The following is a 19782-nucleotide window of genomic DNA, read 5'->3' as shown; positions in this document are numbered from 1 at the left end:
GAGAAATCTAGGCTAGTCTGATTCTCTTTAGTTTTGCGATAAACCTGTTTTATTCATGTGGAAGCTTATAAGGATTTTCCTTTGAGTTCAGATATTTCCTCAGGATATTTTTTAGTATGTCTCTTTTTTTTGTTACTTCCATTTTGGACTTTGCAGAGCCATTTCAGTCTGAAGATTCAACCTTTTTTTTTTTTTTTTTTTTTGCTCAAGAAAGTTTTCTGTTATCTTTAATTAATTATCACTTCTCCATCTGTTACTTTTTATATTCTGAATATAAAAAGCTTCTGTCCTTAGTTGGCTTTATCTCCTGAACTTGTCTTTTAATTTCTGTTTAAACCTCTTCACTTTAATGTATTTCTTTGATATTCTGTATTACTTACTATTCTTCATTTTTCTTTCAGACACTAATTTGGTTCTTAGTGGTAACTCTTTCATTAAATATTTATATTTACAATCTTATTTTTCTTGGATTTTCAAAGAGACTAGTAAGTAAAGGTTCTAATTGTACTTTCTTGGGCATTCACTTGAAAAAAATTCAAGTGCCTTGTGTCTTTCAATCTACATGTGTTAGTCGCTCAGTCATGTGACTTTGCAACTCCATGGGCTGTATCCCACCAGGCCCCTCTGTCCATGGAATTTTCCAGGCAAGAATACTGGAGTGGGTTGCCATGCCCTTGTCCAGATCTTCCCAACCCAGGGATCGAAGCCGGGTCTCCCACATTGCAGGCGGATTGTTTGCTGTCTTAACTACCTGTGTTACCTCAAGAAAAGACACTTGTTTTCATTACTCTGGTGGCTTTCCTCTTAGAACATATCACCTTTTTTAAACCAGTTTTAAGTTTTTTAAAGGGAGGACCTCAGCTTCTTTAGAGGCTTGGACAATGGCAAGCATTCAGGTGGGAACATCATCTGTTAATAGTGAACTGTGCCATTGGTAAACAGGTTGATAACAGTGAGGGAGGAACAGCAGGAAGAGCTCCAGGCTTTCAGGCCTGTACTGGTAAAGGGGAGGGAATTCCCTTCCTGGGAATTTGTCATCCCACAAAGGCAGTCTCCGCCTGTGACTTCTGCCCCCATTAGCCGTAGGTAGCTTCCCCAAGAACAGCAAAAGCAGGTGAGCGCATACAACTCCTACCTGCCAGCATAGTCTCTGTAGGCAGCCCGTGACCTTGACGCCTCTGACTAGTCTTCTGCTGGGTCCTCAGCCATCCCCTGGTTGTCCCAGATCTGCTTTCTTCAGGAGAACTTACAGCTTCAGCCCCTGTGGGATTTCCTCTGGGGCTCTCCAGATGGCATATCTGATTGGCTGAGTCAGTCCAGTAAGTTGGGAGCATGAGGCAGTGTGGATGTGAGGAACAGCAAGTCCTCATCCTCCCAGAATTCTTCCTAAGTATTTTATTTTACATTGTTGTTGTTGATGAGTAATTTTTGTTTGTTTGCTTCATACTAGCTTTTAAAAGAGCTAAGAAGCAACTCAATTTTTTTTGACTAGTCCTGGAATCCTCAAAGAAGACTTTCTTTCCATTTGTGAGAGGACTTCCTCTTTGAGGAAGGAAAAGTCTTTATATAAGAGCAGTCCCTGTGCCTCAGCAAGGAACACGATGAAGAGCTAAGAGTCCAGGCTAGTCTACTTCTACTCTCATCAGTCCTATTCTTCTTTTAAAATGTTTTCTTTTAATTGTATTTTATTTTAGATTGAAGCACATTTGGACACACTTATAAATGAGCAAGCTTCTTACGTTTTAACCAGAGCAGGCTTGAGTTATATTTATAACACGGTACAGCAGCATAAAGTTGAACAGGTAAGTACGTGGCTGTTTCTAACTAGAGAGAAATACCGATTTAGACTGTGTCTTCTAGAGCTAGACTCATTAGAATCTTGGCTTTGCCACTTAAAAGCAGTTTTTCACTGGGAAAGTGACCTGTCTCTGTTTCCTCATTTGTAAATTGAGGGTACTAATATCTGTAACATAGGGTTATTCTGAAGATTAAGTGAGATAATGCCTGTGTAGTGCTCAGATGACTACCTGAAATGTAGTAGTGTGTCCCCAAATGTTAACTGTCCTTTTTACCATAGATAGTTTGGGTTAAAAGTAATGAAAATATACAAAAATTAGTATAGAAAAATGTATAAATTAATACAGTGATAAATTTTTCAGAGTCCTTCATCACCATCAACTAATTGAATGCTTAGATTACTATATATAAATATCAGTCATTCCCCATTTTAATTTAGCAGATCATGGTCTATTATTTGGAAAGGGAAATACTTCTGGGGCATATGATCTTGTTCAGTTACGGAACTCCAGTAGAATTAGAACACGGAGTGGGAGAGAAGCCTAGGAAACCATGTAAGCATTTTTCTTTAAAAAGCAAAAAACTCTTTTAAATAACATTAAGATGAAGAATATTTTATAGCCCAGGAACTCTTAAGTGACACTCTCAAAGATCACAGGTTTTGAATTTTTTCTTTTGATAAGGTAATACGTTTCCTCCAGAAGGAGCTAATTCTGCTACCTTTTTTATACTATCTAAAATTGTCAAAATGAGACTCTTAAAGTCCCTGTTTCTCACTGCCATTTCTCAGTACTTAACTGCCCTTTTTTCTTGCTTATGATTTAATCTGAAGTATCCTGCCATTTCATTGTTCATAAACGTATGTGCTCCTCACTCCAACACCTATTATTGAGGACCTTCATGCTAGTTATACAAAAATTAACAGGTCATGGTCCCTCTTTTAATTGAGGTTGAAGATGGGACCTTCTTTGGAAATAAACTAAATTTTCAAATTTTGGAAGTCTGCTAATGGACTGTATTTCATAAGTGAACTGTAACATATAGCACCTGTTTTCATCTTGTTTTTGGCCTTTTGTTCCCTAAGGGCCCTTTAGCTAATCTGCCCAACTTGGATTCTGTGGCACTGAAGGCTGCAATGGTAAGTACACAGTGAAGCATTCACTATACGTTTCCTTACGGAATGTTATTCTTACTCTTTCTCATGGGATAATTTGCTGTATTCACAACTGGTTCTGGGCATAATGATTGCACATGTATTCCTTTAAAGAGGTCTGATCAAGACAGACATTGGTAGTAATATCTCACTGTGCCCTAATAGTCATATGATTCCTGTTTAGGTTTTCTTCAGTTTCAGAATTTTACTCCTCACCTAATGAAGAAACAGGAATGACAACATGAAGAAGTTAGGCTATATATCATTAGAGAAAACCACCAATAAGAGTGGCATTTATCATGCAACTAAATAAATGTATAAAGAATACAGTTGTGAATTGTGATAATGCTGTGAATTAAATTATGCAGGTCCAAAATCTCCGAGTCAACCCCTTCATCCCATTTACTATTAACCAAATCGTGATGGTTTTGCTCTCTAATTTTCTCAGATATCTTCTCTTCTTTCCACTCCTGTTGCCCTTGTCTGAGATGCTGCAGGAGCTACCCGTTTGTTGCCCTTGCATCTGCTACATACGACCTCCCCTTTGATTCTTTTTGCTGTGGCCAGAGTTAGCGTCTTAAATTCAAATCAGATGATTTCCCCCCTTTCATTATTTCCCTCCTTTAATGGTTTTCATGATGCTTTTATAGTAGAAATTAGAATCTGTTAGAAAATCTTTCAAGTCCTACATGAACTGAGCTCTTCTCACCTAAGCCTTCATCCACTGTCCCCACTATGCACACACTTAACCTAATGTCAGTTCATCTTCACAATTTCACTTAAAATGTCCTTTGCTCAGAGATGCTTTTGCCAAACACAAAGATTAGATCTGTGTCATCCTGATGGATGCTTTTGTAGTATTGGTACCTTGGTTTTTCCTTTATTTACATTTGTTTACTACCTCTCTCACTAGACCATGAGCTCTGTGAAGCTAGGGATTGTCTTTTTTTGCTCACCATTATATTTACATTACGTTATAAGGTACCTTACCAATAACAGGTACTTGATGAATATTAATAATGAATAGATGAGAGAATGATTAACAGATACTCTGGATTTTAAAAAGTAAGGCAGACTTGAAATCTGATGACTTAACATCTTATTAATATTATTACCCAGAAGTTTGGTGAGGGAGATCAAAATGAATGGCTTGGATCAAGAGTTGACACTTGCAGTCAATTTAGTTGGAGTATATAAGAAATAACTCATTTTGATCACAAAGACCTCGTTATTTGGAATATGGGGTTTTTCCAAGGATTTAATCCTTAAAAAGGAATGATTATTAGGGAGGTCTGTTAGCAGATATGTGCACTTTGTGTTTCGAATTTCTCTGTTTCATTTAGGTTCAGTTTGATCGCTATCTGTCAGCTCCTGACAACCTGTTAATGCCACAGCTGAACTTTCTTCTAAGTGCCACAGTGAAGTAAGTATTTATTGGTCCCAATTATTAATAGTTGGTAAAGATTCACATATATTTCTTAGAAAAAAATTGTTTTTTTAAAAAAGGAGATTTAATCATTGAGGATTTATAGTTCTCAACCTTTTTTTCTACCTCAGCACCCCTAAGAGATCTGACCTTACCCTGTTCATACTTGTTCCTTACATGTTTGTAGTTTGAAAGTGTCTGTTTAGTGAATGCTTTTTTTAAAAAATAATGGGACTTATCTAATTGAAGCTACAATGTGATAATACAAAATTCCATTGTATTAATATAATGTCAAAATTGCACTGAATATGTGATGAAAAATTAGTAATATGTTCATTGTGCGACATAGATGTCCTACTGTTTAGATCATTTTGGACTCTGGAAGTTTCTATAAATATATTATAAAATTGTTCGATATCACGTATTAGAAATGTGTTCAAGACAAAGGACTATACATTAAAATATAAGGATATTACAATTAGAAGAAAGAGAGATTATACTGGGTGACTTTTGTTGATTTTAGCAAAAATATTGACAAAATTTTGTACAAGTAGGAAATCAGACATCTGTACTTTTTTTTCTTTCCATTCAGCTAGTGTATTAAGTGCTCTGTGTACCGGGCACTGCAGAGTAAGATTTAAAAGCCAGTTTAACTATCTTAATAGTCTGACATGTCAATTACACACTTGAACAAATATTTACATTCAATTCAGTTCAGTTCAGTCGCTCAGTTGTGTCCGACTCTTTGCGACCCCATGAATCACAGCACGCCAGGCCTCCCTGTCCATCACCAACTCCCGGAGTTCACTCAGACTCACATCCATCGAGTCAGTAATGCCATCCAGCCATCTCATCCTCCGTTGTCCCCTTCTCCTCCTGCCCCCAATCCCTCCCAGCATCAGAGTCTTTTCCAGTGAGTCAACTCTTCGCATGAGGTGGCCAAAGTACTGGAGTTTCAGCTTTAGCATCATTCCTTCCAAAGAACACCCAGGGCTGATCTCCTTCAGAATGGACTGGTTGGATCTCCTTGCAGTCCAAGGGACTCTCAAGAGTCTTCTCCAACACCACAGTTCAAAATCATCAAGTCTTCGGTGCTCAGCCTTCTTCATAGTCCAACTCTCACATCCGTACATGACCACAGGAAAAACCATAGCCTTGACTAGACAAAGTACAATAAAGGAAGAACTATGCAACTTGAAAAAAAACGCTTTAAATATCTGAAAGGATGTCATGGTACAGAGGTGGTCCACTTGCCTTCTGTTGTCCTGAGGAGCAATATGTAGTGCAAGGAGGCAGCTTTGGGCTCAGCATGACGAAGAATTTGGTGTCAATTAGAATTGGCTGGAAATGGATTCTCTCAGACATAGAGTTAGGGTTCTAACTATAACTAACCTAATGAAGAAACTGGAATGACAATGAAGAAGTTAGATTATGTATCATTCGAGACTTCCATCTGTCAATCATCCTTGGCTTATAGTTCTTGACTTCTGAAATGGATTCCAGTCTTAATATATTACTTTTGAGTGTGACACTCACCAACCTCTACTCTGTTACCTTCTTAGGGAGTTCCCACATTAGTTGTGGTCAGTGTAACTGATTTTATTTTATTTTTTTTACTTTTATATTTTTTTTATCTTAAAAGATCTCATACTATCAACATAACCAAAATTCTAAAGAACTGGGAGACTATAAAAAAAATTCCTTTATGCCATAATTCAGATTGTTTGTTTTTCTTAAGTTATTTACTTTGTTTAATCAAATACCTGTAACTTTTTTATATTTAACCACTTGTTTTAGTACTTAGTACTATATAGGCATGATATGCATTTGATCTTACTTATAAGGCATTTGAAATATTAGGAGGTAACTTTTATTCACTTAAATTTTGAACCTTTTCAAAATGGTTATCTTTTTAAATAATTTAAAATAATTTCTGTCTAAAATAATTTCATATCCATATCAATTTCTATTCATAGTGTATTTAAAATATCAGTTGTTTCTTTGAAATAGAGCTTTGCAGTGTAAAACTTTCTTTATTCCTGTCTTGTTTTGTTAATGTTCTGTTCTCTATAACTTTGCTTGTCTCTGTGGTTGTAGTACCTTGGGGACCCCTGTCACTCTTCTCTTCTTTTTTCTTGTCTTGTGTTTGACTGCCTCTCAAAGGGGTTTTTGATTGAATACTTCAGCCTTGGAATAAACTATTGAATGAATTTAAGTAGCCAGGAAATGAGCTTGTATTAAAAATTAAAAAGTAGAAAATTAAAGCATTTTTAAAGAATCCTTCCTTCCTTGTGATGAATTGGAAGGGCCTTGATCTTTTTTCAGTGCCGGACTCCAGCATTTATCTTTTAATAGCATAAAAATAGAGGTTGGACTATAGAAACCACAGTCATGCATATTTATAAAATATTCTGTGTCTTCTCTTATTGAATTAGAGTTCTTTGTATGAATAATTTAAGAAATAGAGACTATAGATGCTTCTTAAAGTGAGTGAATAGAAAAGTGGATATGATTTGAGAATTCTTTGATTCAGGAATCTTCATCTGTTGCATATGGTAGAAACAAAGCAAATTTCTTTAAAAGTAATGACTTTGGTTTTTTTTTTGTTTGTTTGTTTTTTGAGGTAAATGGAATACTTTTCTTCTCTTTCACTGCCTCCTTTTAAGCATCCAGGGGATTCTCCAGGCAAAAATACTTGAGTGGGTTGCCATTCCCTTCCCCAGGGGATCTTTCCAACCCAGAGCTCATACCAGGGTCTCCTGCATTATAGGCAGATTCTTTATACTAGTGCCCCTCGGGAAGCCCTCCTTTTTAAGCCACTATCTTTAACTATCAGGAATACCAGTATAAACACAAAATAAAGCAGATTTGGTAACAGGGGGAAGGGTGAGCCTACCAAAGAAATAGTGACTACTGGAAATGTGAAAACTGATAAATGGCTGGGACTCAAACTGTGCTTTAGAGACCTGGGAAAGTCTAAGCCTTAAAAGTGAGGCTAATCTGTCCTACAGGATAGGCTACTTAAGACTCATAAAGAAAAGACAAACCTCTAAAAGATCATGTGGATCTTTACTGAATTAACTGCCTTCCAGAACAAAACTTAACACTCGTAAATATGGCAAAATACAATCAACAGTGTAACATTTATAGTGCTGGACATGCAATAAAAACTACTTGGGTATAGTACTAGGAAAGTATGAACCAAAACTAGAACCAAATCTGTCAACAGAAACAGACTTACCGACATAGGTTACAGAATTAGCAGGTAAGATCTTTAAAACAGCTATTTCAGATGTGTTCAGGGACTAAGAGGAAAACTCACTGGGTAAAAATAATCACCAGTTGGACATTCTAGAGGGAAGGATCAATCAGCTTGAAGAGAGAACAGTAGTAATTGCCCAGACTGAAGCTCAGGTAGGAAAAAATTAAAAGCTGTAGAAAGATGAAGAATCTTAGGTGGTGAATTGTGAGACGATAACAAGCATTGGAATACAAGTGAAGTGTCATAGTGAGATTAAGGCAAAAAAAATTGAAGGCATAAAAGAATTTTTTTCAAATGTGATGGAAAACATGAACCCACAGATTCAGGAAGCTAAATAAATCACAAGGAAAATTATACTAAGGTACACCATAATCAGATTATTGCAAACCAGTGATAGAGAAAAAAAAATCTTAAAAAGCAAGACTTTAAGGGGAACAATGATATTATTTGTGGGAACAATGATAAGGCTACTACTGACTTCTTGTTAGAACAGTTCAAACCAGAAGACAGTAAATCACATCTTCATTTTGATATTTGGCAAAACTAATACAATTATGTGAAGTTTAAAAATAAAATAAAAAAAAGATATTAAAAAATAAAAATTAAGCCATCAAAAAAAAAATAAAATAAAAAGCTGATAAAACAGTTTCAACTTTGTGTATTCGTCAAAAGTATCTTTCAAACTGAAAGCAAAAAAATACATTTTGAGATAAGATAAACAAAAGTAGAGAGCATTTATCACCAGTATACTTCACTGCAAGAAATGATAAGGAAAGTTCTTCAGGCTGAAGAAAAATGATACTACAGGAAAACTCATGTCTACACCAGGGAATGACAAGCGCAGGAAATGCTAAATATAAAAGATAGTGGACCTTTAAAATAAAAATACTGACAGTGAATGTGGGATTCTTAACACTGAGAAATAGAGTTTATGGCTACGAAAGCATGAAGGATGAAGTGGGAAGGGAGTAGAAGTACACTGGAGATGCTGAAGGTTGTCATGAGTGCTTAATATTGTGTGAAGATAGAGTGTAAACCCTACAGCGAGCACTAGAAATAATATGCCAGTGGATAAAACGGAATGTTAAAAGGACAATTAGATTAAAAGAAGGCAGGAAAAGAGAAAAAAAGAACAGGTGGTGTAAATATAAAATGAATAATAGGATGATAAACTTAAACTCAGCCCCAAATGTAAATATATTAAATGTAAAAGGGCTACATACTTCAGTTAAAAGGCCGAAAGTATTAGATTGGGTGTAAAAACCTGGCCCACTGTCTGCAGTCTATAAGAAATCCACTTTAAGGGCACGTTTAAAAGATCATATTATACCATGCAAATAAAAATTATAATAAAGCTGAAGTAACTATATTCTGATGTTAATATCAGAAACATTAGGCTGATGGGAAAATGATGCTACCGAAGATAAAGCGGGATATTTCACAATAATGGGATCAATTCATGAAGAAGATATAATAGTAAATATGTACAACTAATAGAGCTTCAAAAAACATGACATATAAGCTTATAAACATGACATATAAGCTTATTCTTACATAAGAAGAATAGATAAATTGGCATTCATGTTGATATTTCAACCCTCCTCTCTTGATAATTAATAGAAAAAGAAAACTACTTGTTTGGTGTAAAGGAACTGAACGGTGTCACTAATCAGCTCAACCTAATAGAAAGAAAATAGCACACACAACTACAGAAAATAACATTCTTTTAAAGTGCATATGAAACATTGACTCAGCTAACATAAGAGCAAATAGATGTAAGAAAGCCACTAGTGAGTATTCCTGTCTATGAGCATGGTATACCTACCTGTTTATCCAGATCATTTTTCAGAATTTTCAGTAAAGACTTAGTTTCTTCATATAGTTTTCCATGTATATTGTTGGGTTTATTCCTAGGAAACAGTTTTGTGACTCCTTTGATAAGGTCTTTTATTTTCCATTGCATATTATCATTAGATGTTGCTGGTAAATAGGGAAAAATACTAAATTTTGTACATTAATTTTGAATCTGACCAGGTAATTAAACTCTTAGTTCTATTAGTTTATCAATTGTTTGCCTTGATTTGTTTTGTTTGTTTGTTTTTGGTACAGACATCTGAAGTTAATGAGTCATTAATTTTTTTCAGTATTTATGATTAAACTTATTATATTGACTAGGTGCTCCAAGTAAATAGTAGATGTAATGGTGAGTGTACATATTTTATTTTGAACTTTACTGAGAATGTTTCTGATATTTCATCACTTAAGTGTGATGTTTGCTGTACATTTCCAGTGTTCCAATGTGGGCACACTATATTCTTTTCTAACTGGGTATGTAATGTAGTAATCTGTAAATTCCCAATGTAGTTCCAATCAAAATGCCATGGAACCAATTTATTAAATATTTACCTAGAAAGAAATGTATGAGAGCAGACTCCAGTCACTTTTGAGTATCTCCACAGTTACCCCTCTGGTCCAAGGTAGTATCATCTGTGCCTGGATTAGCACATTGGCCTTGAAACTATTCTGCTTTGACCCTTGCCCTCTCTACCATTCCCACACCAGCCTCTACAATCTAAGTTTAGCATCTCAGCTAGAGTGATCCTTGAATGAATTGCTTTACTTAACCCTGTTGGTAAGTCTGTACATTAGTATCTCCATTTTACAGAAAAGGACATTTTTTTTGGAAAGGTTAAATAATTGAAACAAGGTCAAACAGTTAGCAAGAAGCAGAGTCAAGATTTTCAAATCCAGTATTCCAGAGCCTGTTCTCTTTAGCTTGTACTATATTTTTATTAACTCTTTCTCTGCTGAGATTATATTGTTTTACTGTTTTAAAAGGAAACTCGAAAATGTTAGGCATATGTGATAGGATGTATGAGACATATGTGAGATCTGTGCCTTGGTCTCACCTCAGATATGCTTTAATTTTTACTGTGAATGACAGAAAGCTGACCCACTGTGGCATCTTTGGTATTTATATTGTGATAAAGAGAAATCAAAATGTTCTTTTTTTTTTAATGTTCATTTTTAAACCAATCTATTATACATAAGTATATTTTTTCTCCTTAGTTTTTTGGGAATAGTTAAAACTGTTAACACCTTTTCTCCTATGGCATGTTTGATTGCTTCTTAACCGTGGTGCTGTAATAAAGCTCAATTTTAGTGATCACAGAACCTGAATGTTGAAATGTTATTTTTAGAAGTGCTGGGTTTATGGTAATGTTGAAAGTTTTATCATGTTGTTATGGCAACCAAAATCTTAAAGTACTGATTAATGACAAGCTCACTGATTCTGGAAGTTAGCAGTTCATTTCTTATCATGGCTCAGTACTTTAAATAATTATTTAAATTATACGTAAGGTAATTTCAGTGAACATGTTTTAAAATGAGAATGGTATCTCCATTTAGTTATATAATAATGTTTATTAGCATTTTCAGAATATAACTGTAGTTTATGATACTGTTGACATTTATAACTGGACAAAAATAATTTCTTAATGTCTGGTATTCTCACGGATAGATAACTAAAATTCTTTGCACTTCTGTGAAATTGTGTAACAAGCTCATCTCCTTTATTTTTTCTCATAGCACATTAGCTACATGAGTATTATCTTTGATATTGATATACTAGAATAGCAAACTATACAGGGGGGGAGAAAAACAGCAACTATACTTTGCAAAAATAAGAAGACTTTCCAGGCCATGGAAATAAGGTGTGTAGGGTCTGGGAGATCAGCATGTCTTTTTCATGTCATATTGAAACATTGTTAACAGACCCATCAAAAATTATTTAGGGGAATGTACCCTTGTTTGATTTTCTGTTTACTGTTGATTAAAAGGTTCCAAGATGAAACTTCACTGCTCTATGAGATGTTAGTTCATTTTATATGTAACCTGATTTATTCTAATCTTCCTTTTCAAATGCCTGTAAATGACCAATTCCTCAAAATGTTTTGTGAATCAACTTTACCATCTTAATAATTTCCTATATTAATGAATTACTCACGAGTCATGTTTTAAATTTTTTGAAATTACAGTGAGAATGTCATGTAAAGTCATGTAAAGAGACCAAGAAAGTTAATGATCTAACTTTATAGATGAATCTTGGCTTACATTCAAAATCTTTTCCCTTTTAACTGGCCTTTTGCATATCTGTTGTTGGTCATGTGAAAAGCGGGATTTATCTTTAGAATTTTAACATAGAGAAACAGTTCTAAAAGTATTACATCCATCAGGTGCGTGATTGGCTGTGATTGATCAAAATACAGGAATTAAAATCTGAGGTGGATACCCATGCTAGAAAATAGCATACATGACTGGGGGAAAAAAAAAAGTGCTGCTTTTCTTTACATGTACTTGAAAAGATCAGTAGATAAGGATATTCCACGTTTTCAGAAGCACATGACTACACTGAGATGATTTGCTGATCATTTTGTATTTATACAGTTCTTGAATTTTTCTACTTTGGACACTGATTTTATTTTTCACTATAATGATTCATCATTATTTCACCTTCATATTTCACACATAATATTAGTGAATAATTTGGACCAAGACACCAGGCAGGCAGAAGGCAGACAGATAAGATATATGTGATAACTTTTTAACATAAGGGGTGAACTTACATAGTAATTAGCATTAAAAATAAAAAGGAGGAGATAGTAAAATGGCAAGAAAATTGTTTTATTACTTTAGAAACACTACCCATTTATGTATAAGTCACTGATATGTTTCATTACTCAGGGAACCCAGTTCCACAAAGTGATGTATATATGTGTGTGTAAGTGTATGAATAAGCATATATAGGTTTTTTAACAGCAGTTCATTAAAAACTCTTAGCTCAATGAAATGATACAGTTTTAAAGCTGAAAGTATCTAGTAAAGGTTGTCAAGGTCGGTATTTTGTTTTATGACATTGGAATTAGCCTTGGAAAGGTTAAATTACTTGTTCAAGGCAGCAGTAAGGAGCAGGACTTGAGCTAGAGTCAAGATCTTCTGACAGTAATGGCCTTCCCTGTACCGTTTTACCTCTGCCATGTATCACTCATTAGGAGAACATTAATGAGTATGAGCATGTGGACCTGTACCTGGCTTGGGTAGTAATAAGTGAACTTCTAACGTTTGTCCAGAAATATGGAATCACTATCAGTCACAGTTCTTGCTCTTTACAGTTTGGATTTGACTCAGATTCACTTGGAGAATCTCCATTTCCGTTGGCGTTTCTGTCCTATTGACTTTAGAGGACCACTTCTGTTCCCTTCCCTTTTTTCTTTCCATTCTGTGAAAGACTTTTTTGTCCACAGGCTTTTGTATCTCTCATCTTGTTCAGTGCAGCCATGTTCATTTTTTGATCCCTCCCTTGTCTTGGTGGCTTCTTAAACTGGGGAGTGGAATGAGGAAGCCCTATACCATCAAATACAAACATTTAAAATGAATTACCAACTCTTACTTGGTCTTATTGGCTTGGTTTTATTTAATTATTTGTCTTAGTAGTATTGCTTTATTCTGGTTTTCTGTGTTGCAGATTTATAATGATTTTCAGCTGTCTTATGAGTTGTGGCTTATAAGTGGAAATGTGCCCTGAGTTACAACTAAGCTTTAGTAATGTTAAAATTTTTCACTGCATGGATTTGAAATTAAAATTTTAAATTGATTATTTCAGAATTTTCAGTAATTTATTCTACATTTACCAGTTCTTAACTCTGGATTTTTAAAAAATGTGTTTAATATTCATTTTTGTACCTTACTCTGATTTTAAACTTATTGTAAGAAGGAATAGCTTTGTTTGTATGTTTCACATGTAGCTTAAATACACACTGTGTTCAGACTGAGTACAGATTTTAGAGTATGAGGTGTGAGTAATGTTTTATAAACCTCCAAATATCTTACTGCTTTCAGTAGGGGAGGGAGAGGGATGCATTGGGAATTCGGAGTTAATTGATACAAGCTGTTTCATTTAGAATGGATAAACAAGGTCCTACTGTATAGCACAGGGACCTCTGTCCAGTCCCCTGGGATAGACCATGATGGAAAAGAATATTAAAAAAAGAATGTATGTATGTGTAAAACTGAGTCAGTCTGCTGTACAGCAGAGATTTGTACAACATTGTAAATCAACTGTACTCCAATAAAGTATTAAAACAATTCAAATAAAAAATCTTACTGATTTTAGTAGAGAACTAGAAGTGCTATATCTAAAATTCATTACTTGTTGCAAATGAGTATCAAATATTACAATTAACAGATTTTTTAAATGCTAATTATAATATTTTTCAGCTATGTCACTTACCGAAAATGATTGTTGTATCATTTTGATGCATCTGTTGTTATGCTCAGTTAATTATAGGAGCGATCACTAATCAGCAGATTAAAAAAAAAAGTCTCCAAGCCTCATCTGGTAAAGTAGATTACCAAATCAGTTTCTACCATCCTCCCTTCCAACAAAAAGGTAGTACAGCCAATAGCCTTACTCCACTCTGCTCAGAAAAGTTGCTCAGCGTATCTGCCTTCTACCCAGTCTCATTCTGGAAGCTTCAGGGAAATGGGTTGTTTTAACAAATCACGGTTGCTCAAATCGAGAGTTTGAGACCCCATCAGAACAGTGTGCGATGACCCAAGACCATAAGTGGACTCCCTTCCTCATTCCATTCAACCAGTTTTATTCTTCTTTAGACCACTGATCCCCATATTTCCACGATAAGATTCCAAGATAATCTTACAGAGGTATAATTTTGGTCATGGATGTTCTAAGAACTGGTTATTTCTAGCACTGAAGGACAGGGAAGTCTTCGTGGATGAGGGAGTCCATTTTTCCTGAGAATTCAGAGCATTGAAGGGTGGATGAGAGACATTGCAGGCTAATGGAGGTATGTGAGGGAGCAAAGGGCCTGAGGTCAGGAAGAGCAGAGCAGATAGGCCAGTCAGGGGTTGAGCTGGACTACAGAATTCGAGTAATGATGCAGATGGTATTATAGAAGATTTTGAGTGAAAGGGTAAGAAGTTCTGACTTCTCTGAAATTGGAAGAAGACATTGAATCGCCTTGAAGGGTCCTGGGTAAGGGGGAGACATGATAAAAGTTATGCTTTAGAAAGATTAATCTAACAATGCTTCAGTCGCTTAGTCATGTCTGACTCTTTGCGACCCCATGAATCGCAGCATGCCAGGCCTCCTTGTCCATCACCAACTCCTGGAGTTCACCCAAACTCATGTCCATCGAGTTGGTGCTGCCATCCAGCTTCTCATCCCCTTCTCCTGCCCCCAGTCCCTCCCAGCATCAGGGTCTTTTCCAATAAGTCAATTCTTTGCATGAGGTGGCCAAAGTACTGGAGTTTCAGCCTCAGCATCAGTCCTTCCAATGAACACCCAGAACTGGTCTCCTTTAGGATGGACTGGTTGGATCTCCTTGCAGTCCAAGGGACTCGAAAGAGTCTTCTCCAGCACCACAGTTCAAAAGCATCAATTCTTCGGCACTCAGCTTTCTTCACAGTCCAACTCTCACATCCATACATGACCACAGGAAAAACCATAGCCTTGACTAGACAGACCTTTGTTGGCAAAGTAATATCTCTGCTTTTTAATATGCTATCTAGGTTGTTCATAACTTTCCTTCCAAGGAGTAAGCGTCTTTTAATGCAGTCACCATGTGCAGTGATTTTGGAGCCCAAAAAATAAAGTCTGACACTGTTTCCCCATCTATTTCCCATGAAGTGATGGGACCAGATGCCATGATCTTCGTTTTCTGAATGTTGAGCTTTAAGCCAACTTTTTCACTCTCCTCTTTCACTTTCATCAAGAGACTTTTTAGTTCCTCTTCACTTTCTGCCATAAGGGTGGTGTCATCTGCTTAAGCTACACTAAATGTGGAGGAGACTGGCTGGAGAAAGACCAATGGGATTTCACTTTCTCCTCCCGGCAGGAGTTAGTTACGGTCTGAACTGAAGTGATGGCACATAAATATGACACGGACAGAGACAGGAAACAGAAGTAGATTTTGGAGTAAAGCTTTAAAGACACGTTTTTAATTTAGTTACTGTGAACATCAGAAAAGTGTGCTTGTGTGCTCAGTTGTGTCTGACTCTTTTTTTGCCTCATGGACTGTAGCCCGCCAGGCTCCTCTGTCCATGGAATTCTCCAGGCAAGAATACTGGAGTGGGTTGCCATTTCCTCCTCCAGGGAACCTGCCCATCCCAGGGATCTGGGATGTCCTGTGTCTCCCACATCTCTGGCATTGGCTGGTGGTTTATTTACCACTGAGCCCCCTGGGAAGCCTGTTTTCATCAGTAGGTATAGTGATATAGGAGTAGAAATAGTTGCAGTTGATGAACTAAATGTCATGAAAACTATTCAACAATTAATGCAGATTTGAAGAACCCAATATTATTTTTTTCTAGAGACATTTACTTCAGTTTATTTAAAATTATTTATCTTCTTTTATGTGCTTATATAGGAATGTGTATTTGTAAAAATGCTGTGATTTGTTGCAGACAAGTGTCACCTTTGTGGGAGAGATGAAAAACTGAGGAGATGTGATTATTAGTATAGGAGCTGTAGGTGAAAGGAATGTATATTGTAAGTTATTCTGAGATTTGAAGGATTGATACATTTGAATGATTATAAGCCTCTTTACAGTTAATGTGTTGTCAGTTGCGTTTGCAAAATCAGTGCATTGATAGTGGGTTGCAGTTTCTATTTCTTGTTTAGTAATTCACAATGTATTAGGCAATGTTCCATCCTAAACATCACGGTTCTACAGAGTGAGCAAAACACTGCCCCTGCACTTCTGCAACCTACATACTAATGGAGAAGATTTCATAAAGAAATAATAAATATAAAAAAACTTTTTATCCCCAAACCAAGATAACTTGTGTAGTTGTACCATGATTTTTAATAAGATGTGATGATTATGAAATACTTTGGTTCAAGTATGGAGCTTTCTTGGAATGCTTAGTTTTTCGTTTTCAGATTTTGTGTTAACACAAATCTGTTTGTTTGTCAATAGAGAGCAGATCATAAAACAGTCTACAGAATTAGTCTGCAGAGCCTATGGGGAAGTGTATGCAGCTGTGATGAATCCGGTCAATGAGTACAAAGATCCTGGGAGCATTCTACACCGATCGCCACAGCAAGTGCAGACACTTCTCTCCTGATCATCGTCTTTGAGTGTGGTAGCAAAATACTGCATTCCTAAAACCCTGAAGGTTTTCTCGGTTTTTAGTCTGTTCATCTTTACTTTGAAATCTGATGGTTGCAGTTTTCTTTGTATCATAAGAATATGAATCCCAGTAATTGCTCTGGTCACAGTAATGTGTAAGTAGCATGTGGACCTGGGTTATTAGCAGTTGCTCTGTATCTGCTCTCCACACAGAAGGACTCTGTTCTTTGCTAATCCTGTCTCTAGCTCTGCCATTTTTCCTCAATTCTGGAATACACATATGTGGAAAAAGAGTAGAATGAGAGGTTTCAGGGATTTTTGTTTTTAAACAAGATTAGTTCTAAATTTAACTGTACATTAAAAATTATCTAAACTTAAGAGTTAGTTTGAAGATATGACCTAATATTAATAAACATCTCTTTACTTAAAGATTCATTTGCTTCCTTATTAGATACTGTGAGTAGGTATGCTTAAACGGAGGAGCAGAAATATACATTCAGCAAAAACAGAGAGCAGTCATTTAAAGGTGGCTTCCACTCTGTGGCTGCCCTGGACTGAATTCAAGGTGAAATTCAGTGTCAGCTAGGATGTAGGTGTGAGGTGTGTAGACATCCTGTGCTGCATGTCAGTCTGGTGTTTAAAGGAATGTGTTTGTTGTACCATGTGGACTCTAAATTCAACTGTCTGTTCATTTTGTCTGGTGTTTAAACCAACGAAAAACTGATGTATTCTATCACTGGAGGGAAAATGCCAAAGTAACAAACTTCTAATTGATGACATATCTATTCATATGATGCCCCTTGCAAAGAATTCTTTGGGCTGTGACTTTGAAACTTGACCAAAAATGAGATTCAAAATCAGTTTTTTGTTTTTTGTTTTTTTTTAACAAATCTAAATGTATTTGATGTGACTTTGTTGGTAAGATGTTGAGGACAGTTCTTATTAGCAAAATCTTAATTTCTGGTAGATCTATAAAAAGAGGTATGTCCCCAAATTACAAATGAGAAAATGAGATATAAGGAAAACTTTGGTTAGGTTAAAATATTTTGAAAAGTAGTGAGATAATATTTATTTGGCAAATACAGAATGTATAACAAATTAGTATTGTCAGAATGGGGCTGTTCTATCTGAAATTTACAGTTGTATTAATATGATTTTTTTGGATCAAGAATAATTGGTTACATATCTCTTTTGGTGTTTGATATGTATTTTAATCTTTTGCCTTCAATAAATGTGATATATTAAAGAAATTAAAGTATGATGTAAGGCAAGAGCTTAAATTTTATATAATTTATATCTATTGTGAGAAAAGATTGCTTGCTTATCATTAGTGAATTCCTTTGTTTTCTAGGGGAAATAAAAATATATTTATCTTTTTACCTAAGTTTTTCAAATAAAATACTAAAGTGTTTTTAGAACAGCGATCATTGCAGTATTTTTGTACATCTTATCAGTGTGTTTTGGGAAGGAAAGTACAATACAGGGCCAAATTGATAAAACCAATGGAAGATGGGCGAGCACGATGTGGTGTCAGTGTGACCTTGAGAACTTAGTTAAAATAAAAGACTGCAAGCGTTAGTTGAGTAGCTTAACACTGTATTTGCTGTTTACTTCATAGTTTACATCTTGAGCTGTTAAGTATAACCTTAGGTGATGCAGGTAAGCCTTCCCTTTAGAGAGAAGTTATTTGCCTGACCAAAGCCTTCTCTGGTGAAATGTTTCCAATTCTTTTTCTGTGCTTGTACTCAGACCAGTGAATGTTAACCTGAGAAAAACCACACCCAGTAGACTGACTGACTTTAAATTCACAAGCACAGTTTCAAATGATACTTGGTGTTGCTTTGTGTTGCTTTTCTGTCTCAGGTGAACTCAGCTCCCTACTTTTCAGGATGACCTTCACCCCCACTTGGTTAATGACCTTCATGATTCATCGAGATGGAAGCTGTCAGATTTATCTCCCTCGTTTTTCTTCTACCCTCCTAGTTTATTCATCATCTTCGTCTTTCCTCCTTTTGTGTTGGAGACAGCGTCCTCCTCCTGTGACAGGCAGTTCCCTTCCTCTGGACTCCGGGTTCTATTCTCTCCCCTTCTCAGAGACTTTTCTGTCTCGAGTTGACCCTTTATTTTGCTTCAGCAACTTGTGACTTCCCTGTAGGATTATTCTTGACAGCATACACAGTGCTCTAATGTTGATAACATTTTTAAAAACTTGCCACCTCCCGGATCCTAATACCTCCATTTCTCTGCTGCGTTTTATGGTCATTTATGCACCTAGTCTTAACATTTCTGCTGCCATTGTGTCCTAAATTACCCCTGAATGGCTGGCTTCAGCATCCCCACACCACTGCAACACAGCCAGTCGTGAGGAGATCCCCATAGCATTGTGTGTTGTCAGATCCAGTGGATTCTTCTCATTCCTTCCTTTATTAAACTTTCAATAGCATTCCACACATTTCTGTCTGAAATACTGTACTTTCCAGGCTTTCACAGCACAACTTTCTGCTAGTTTTCCATTCACTTCACTCACCAAACCTTCCCTGATTCTCTTGTGTCTTTGTGACCTTTAAGAGTTGGCATACTCTAGGGCTTGATCCTCAGTTTTTTCCCCCCTCAGGAGTATTTTTTACCCCCTCAGGAGTATTTTTTATTATCTCAGCATAGCTCAACTTTCTCTGACTACTATTAGCTCACATCCTTAGATCCATCCATTCAGTGGAATACTCTACAGTAGTGAAAAATGAAACAATTTCCAAATACATAATGTTGAACAGAACAATCACAGAATAGTATGAGTCCATTTATAGAATTTTTAAATAAAAGATAAGGTAAATTTGCACATTATTCATGGATATGTATTTGGTAAAGCTGTAAGGAAATATGGGAAAGGATTAATGCAGACTTCAAGATTACCTCACAGGATCCTTAGAAGTTACTAATGTTCTGTTCTTATGCTTGATTGTTAGTATATGTGTGTTCATTTTTTTATTTTCTA

The 19782-nt window shown here is 35.9% G+C and overlaps 1 protein-coding gene across 3 annotated transcripts in view; it reads left to right on the top strand.

The window, feature by feature from the left end:
- The window catches only part of COG6 (component of oligomeric golgi complex 6), a 54898-nt gene extending 36686 nt beyond the window's left edge, over positions 1–18212 (top strand). The window contains exons 16-19 of one of the 3 annotated variants that reach the window (XM_055542303.1): positions 1695–1802; positions 2882–2935; positions 4294–4373; positions 16638–18212. In XM_055542303.1, coding sequence (XP_055398278.1) covers positions 1695–1802; positions 2882–2935; positions 4294–4373; positions 16638–16785 — 390 coding nt within the window. In that variant the 3' untranslated portion in view covers positions 16786–18212. Of the gene's footprint in view, positions 1–1694; positions 1803–2881; positions 2936–3134; positions 4225–4293; positions 4374–5272; positions 8030–16637 lie in introns of those variants that run through there. The other 2 variants (XM_055542302.1, XM_055542304.1) reach the window with 2 other exon arrangements.
- The last annotated feature ends 1570 nt before the right edge of the window (positions 18213–19782 follow it).

This window comes from Bubalus kerabau, chromosome 12 (assembly GCF_029407905.1).
Source record: "Bubalus kerabau isolate K-KA32 ecotype Philippines breed swamp buffalo chromosome 12, PCC_UOA_SB_1v2, whole genome shotgun sequence".
Classification (NCBI taxonomy): domain Eukaryota; kingdom Metazoa; phylum Chordata; class Mammalia; order Artiodactyla; family Bovidae; genus Bubalus; species Bubalus kerabau.
Note: the sequence above shows the minus strand (reverse complement) of the source record. Positions and strands in the feature narration are given on the sequence as shown.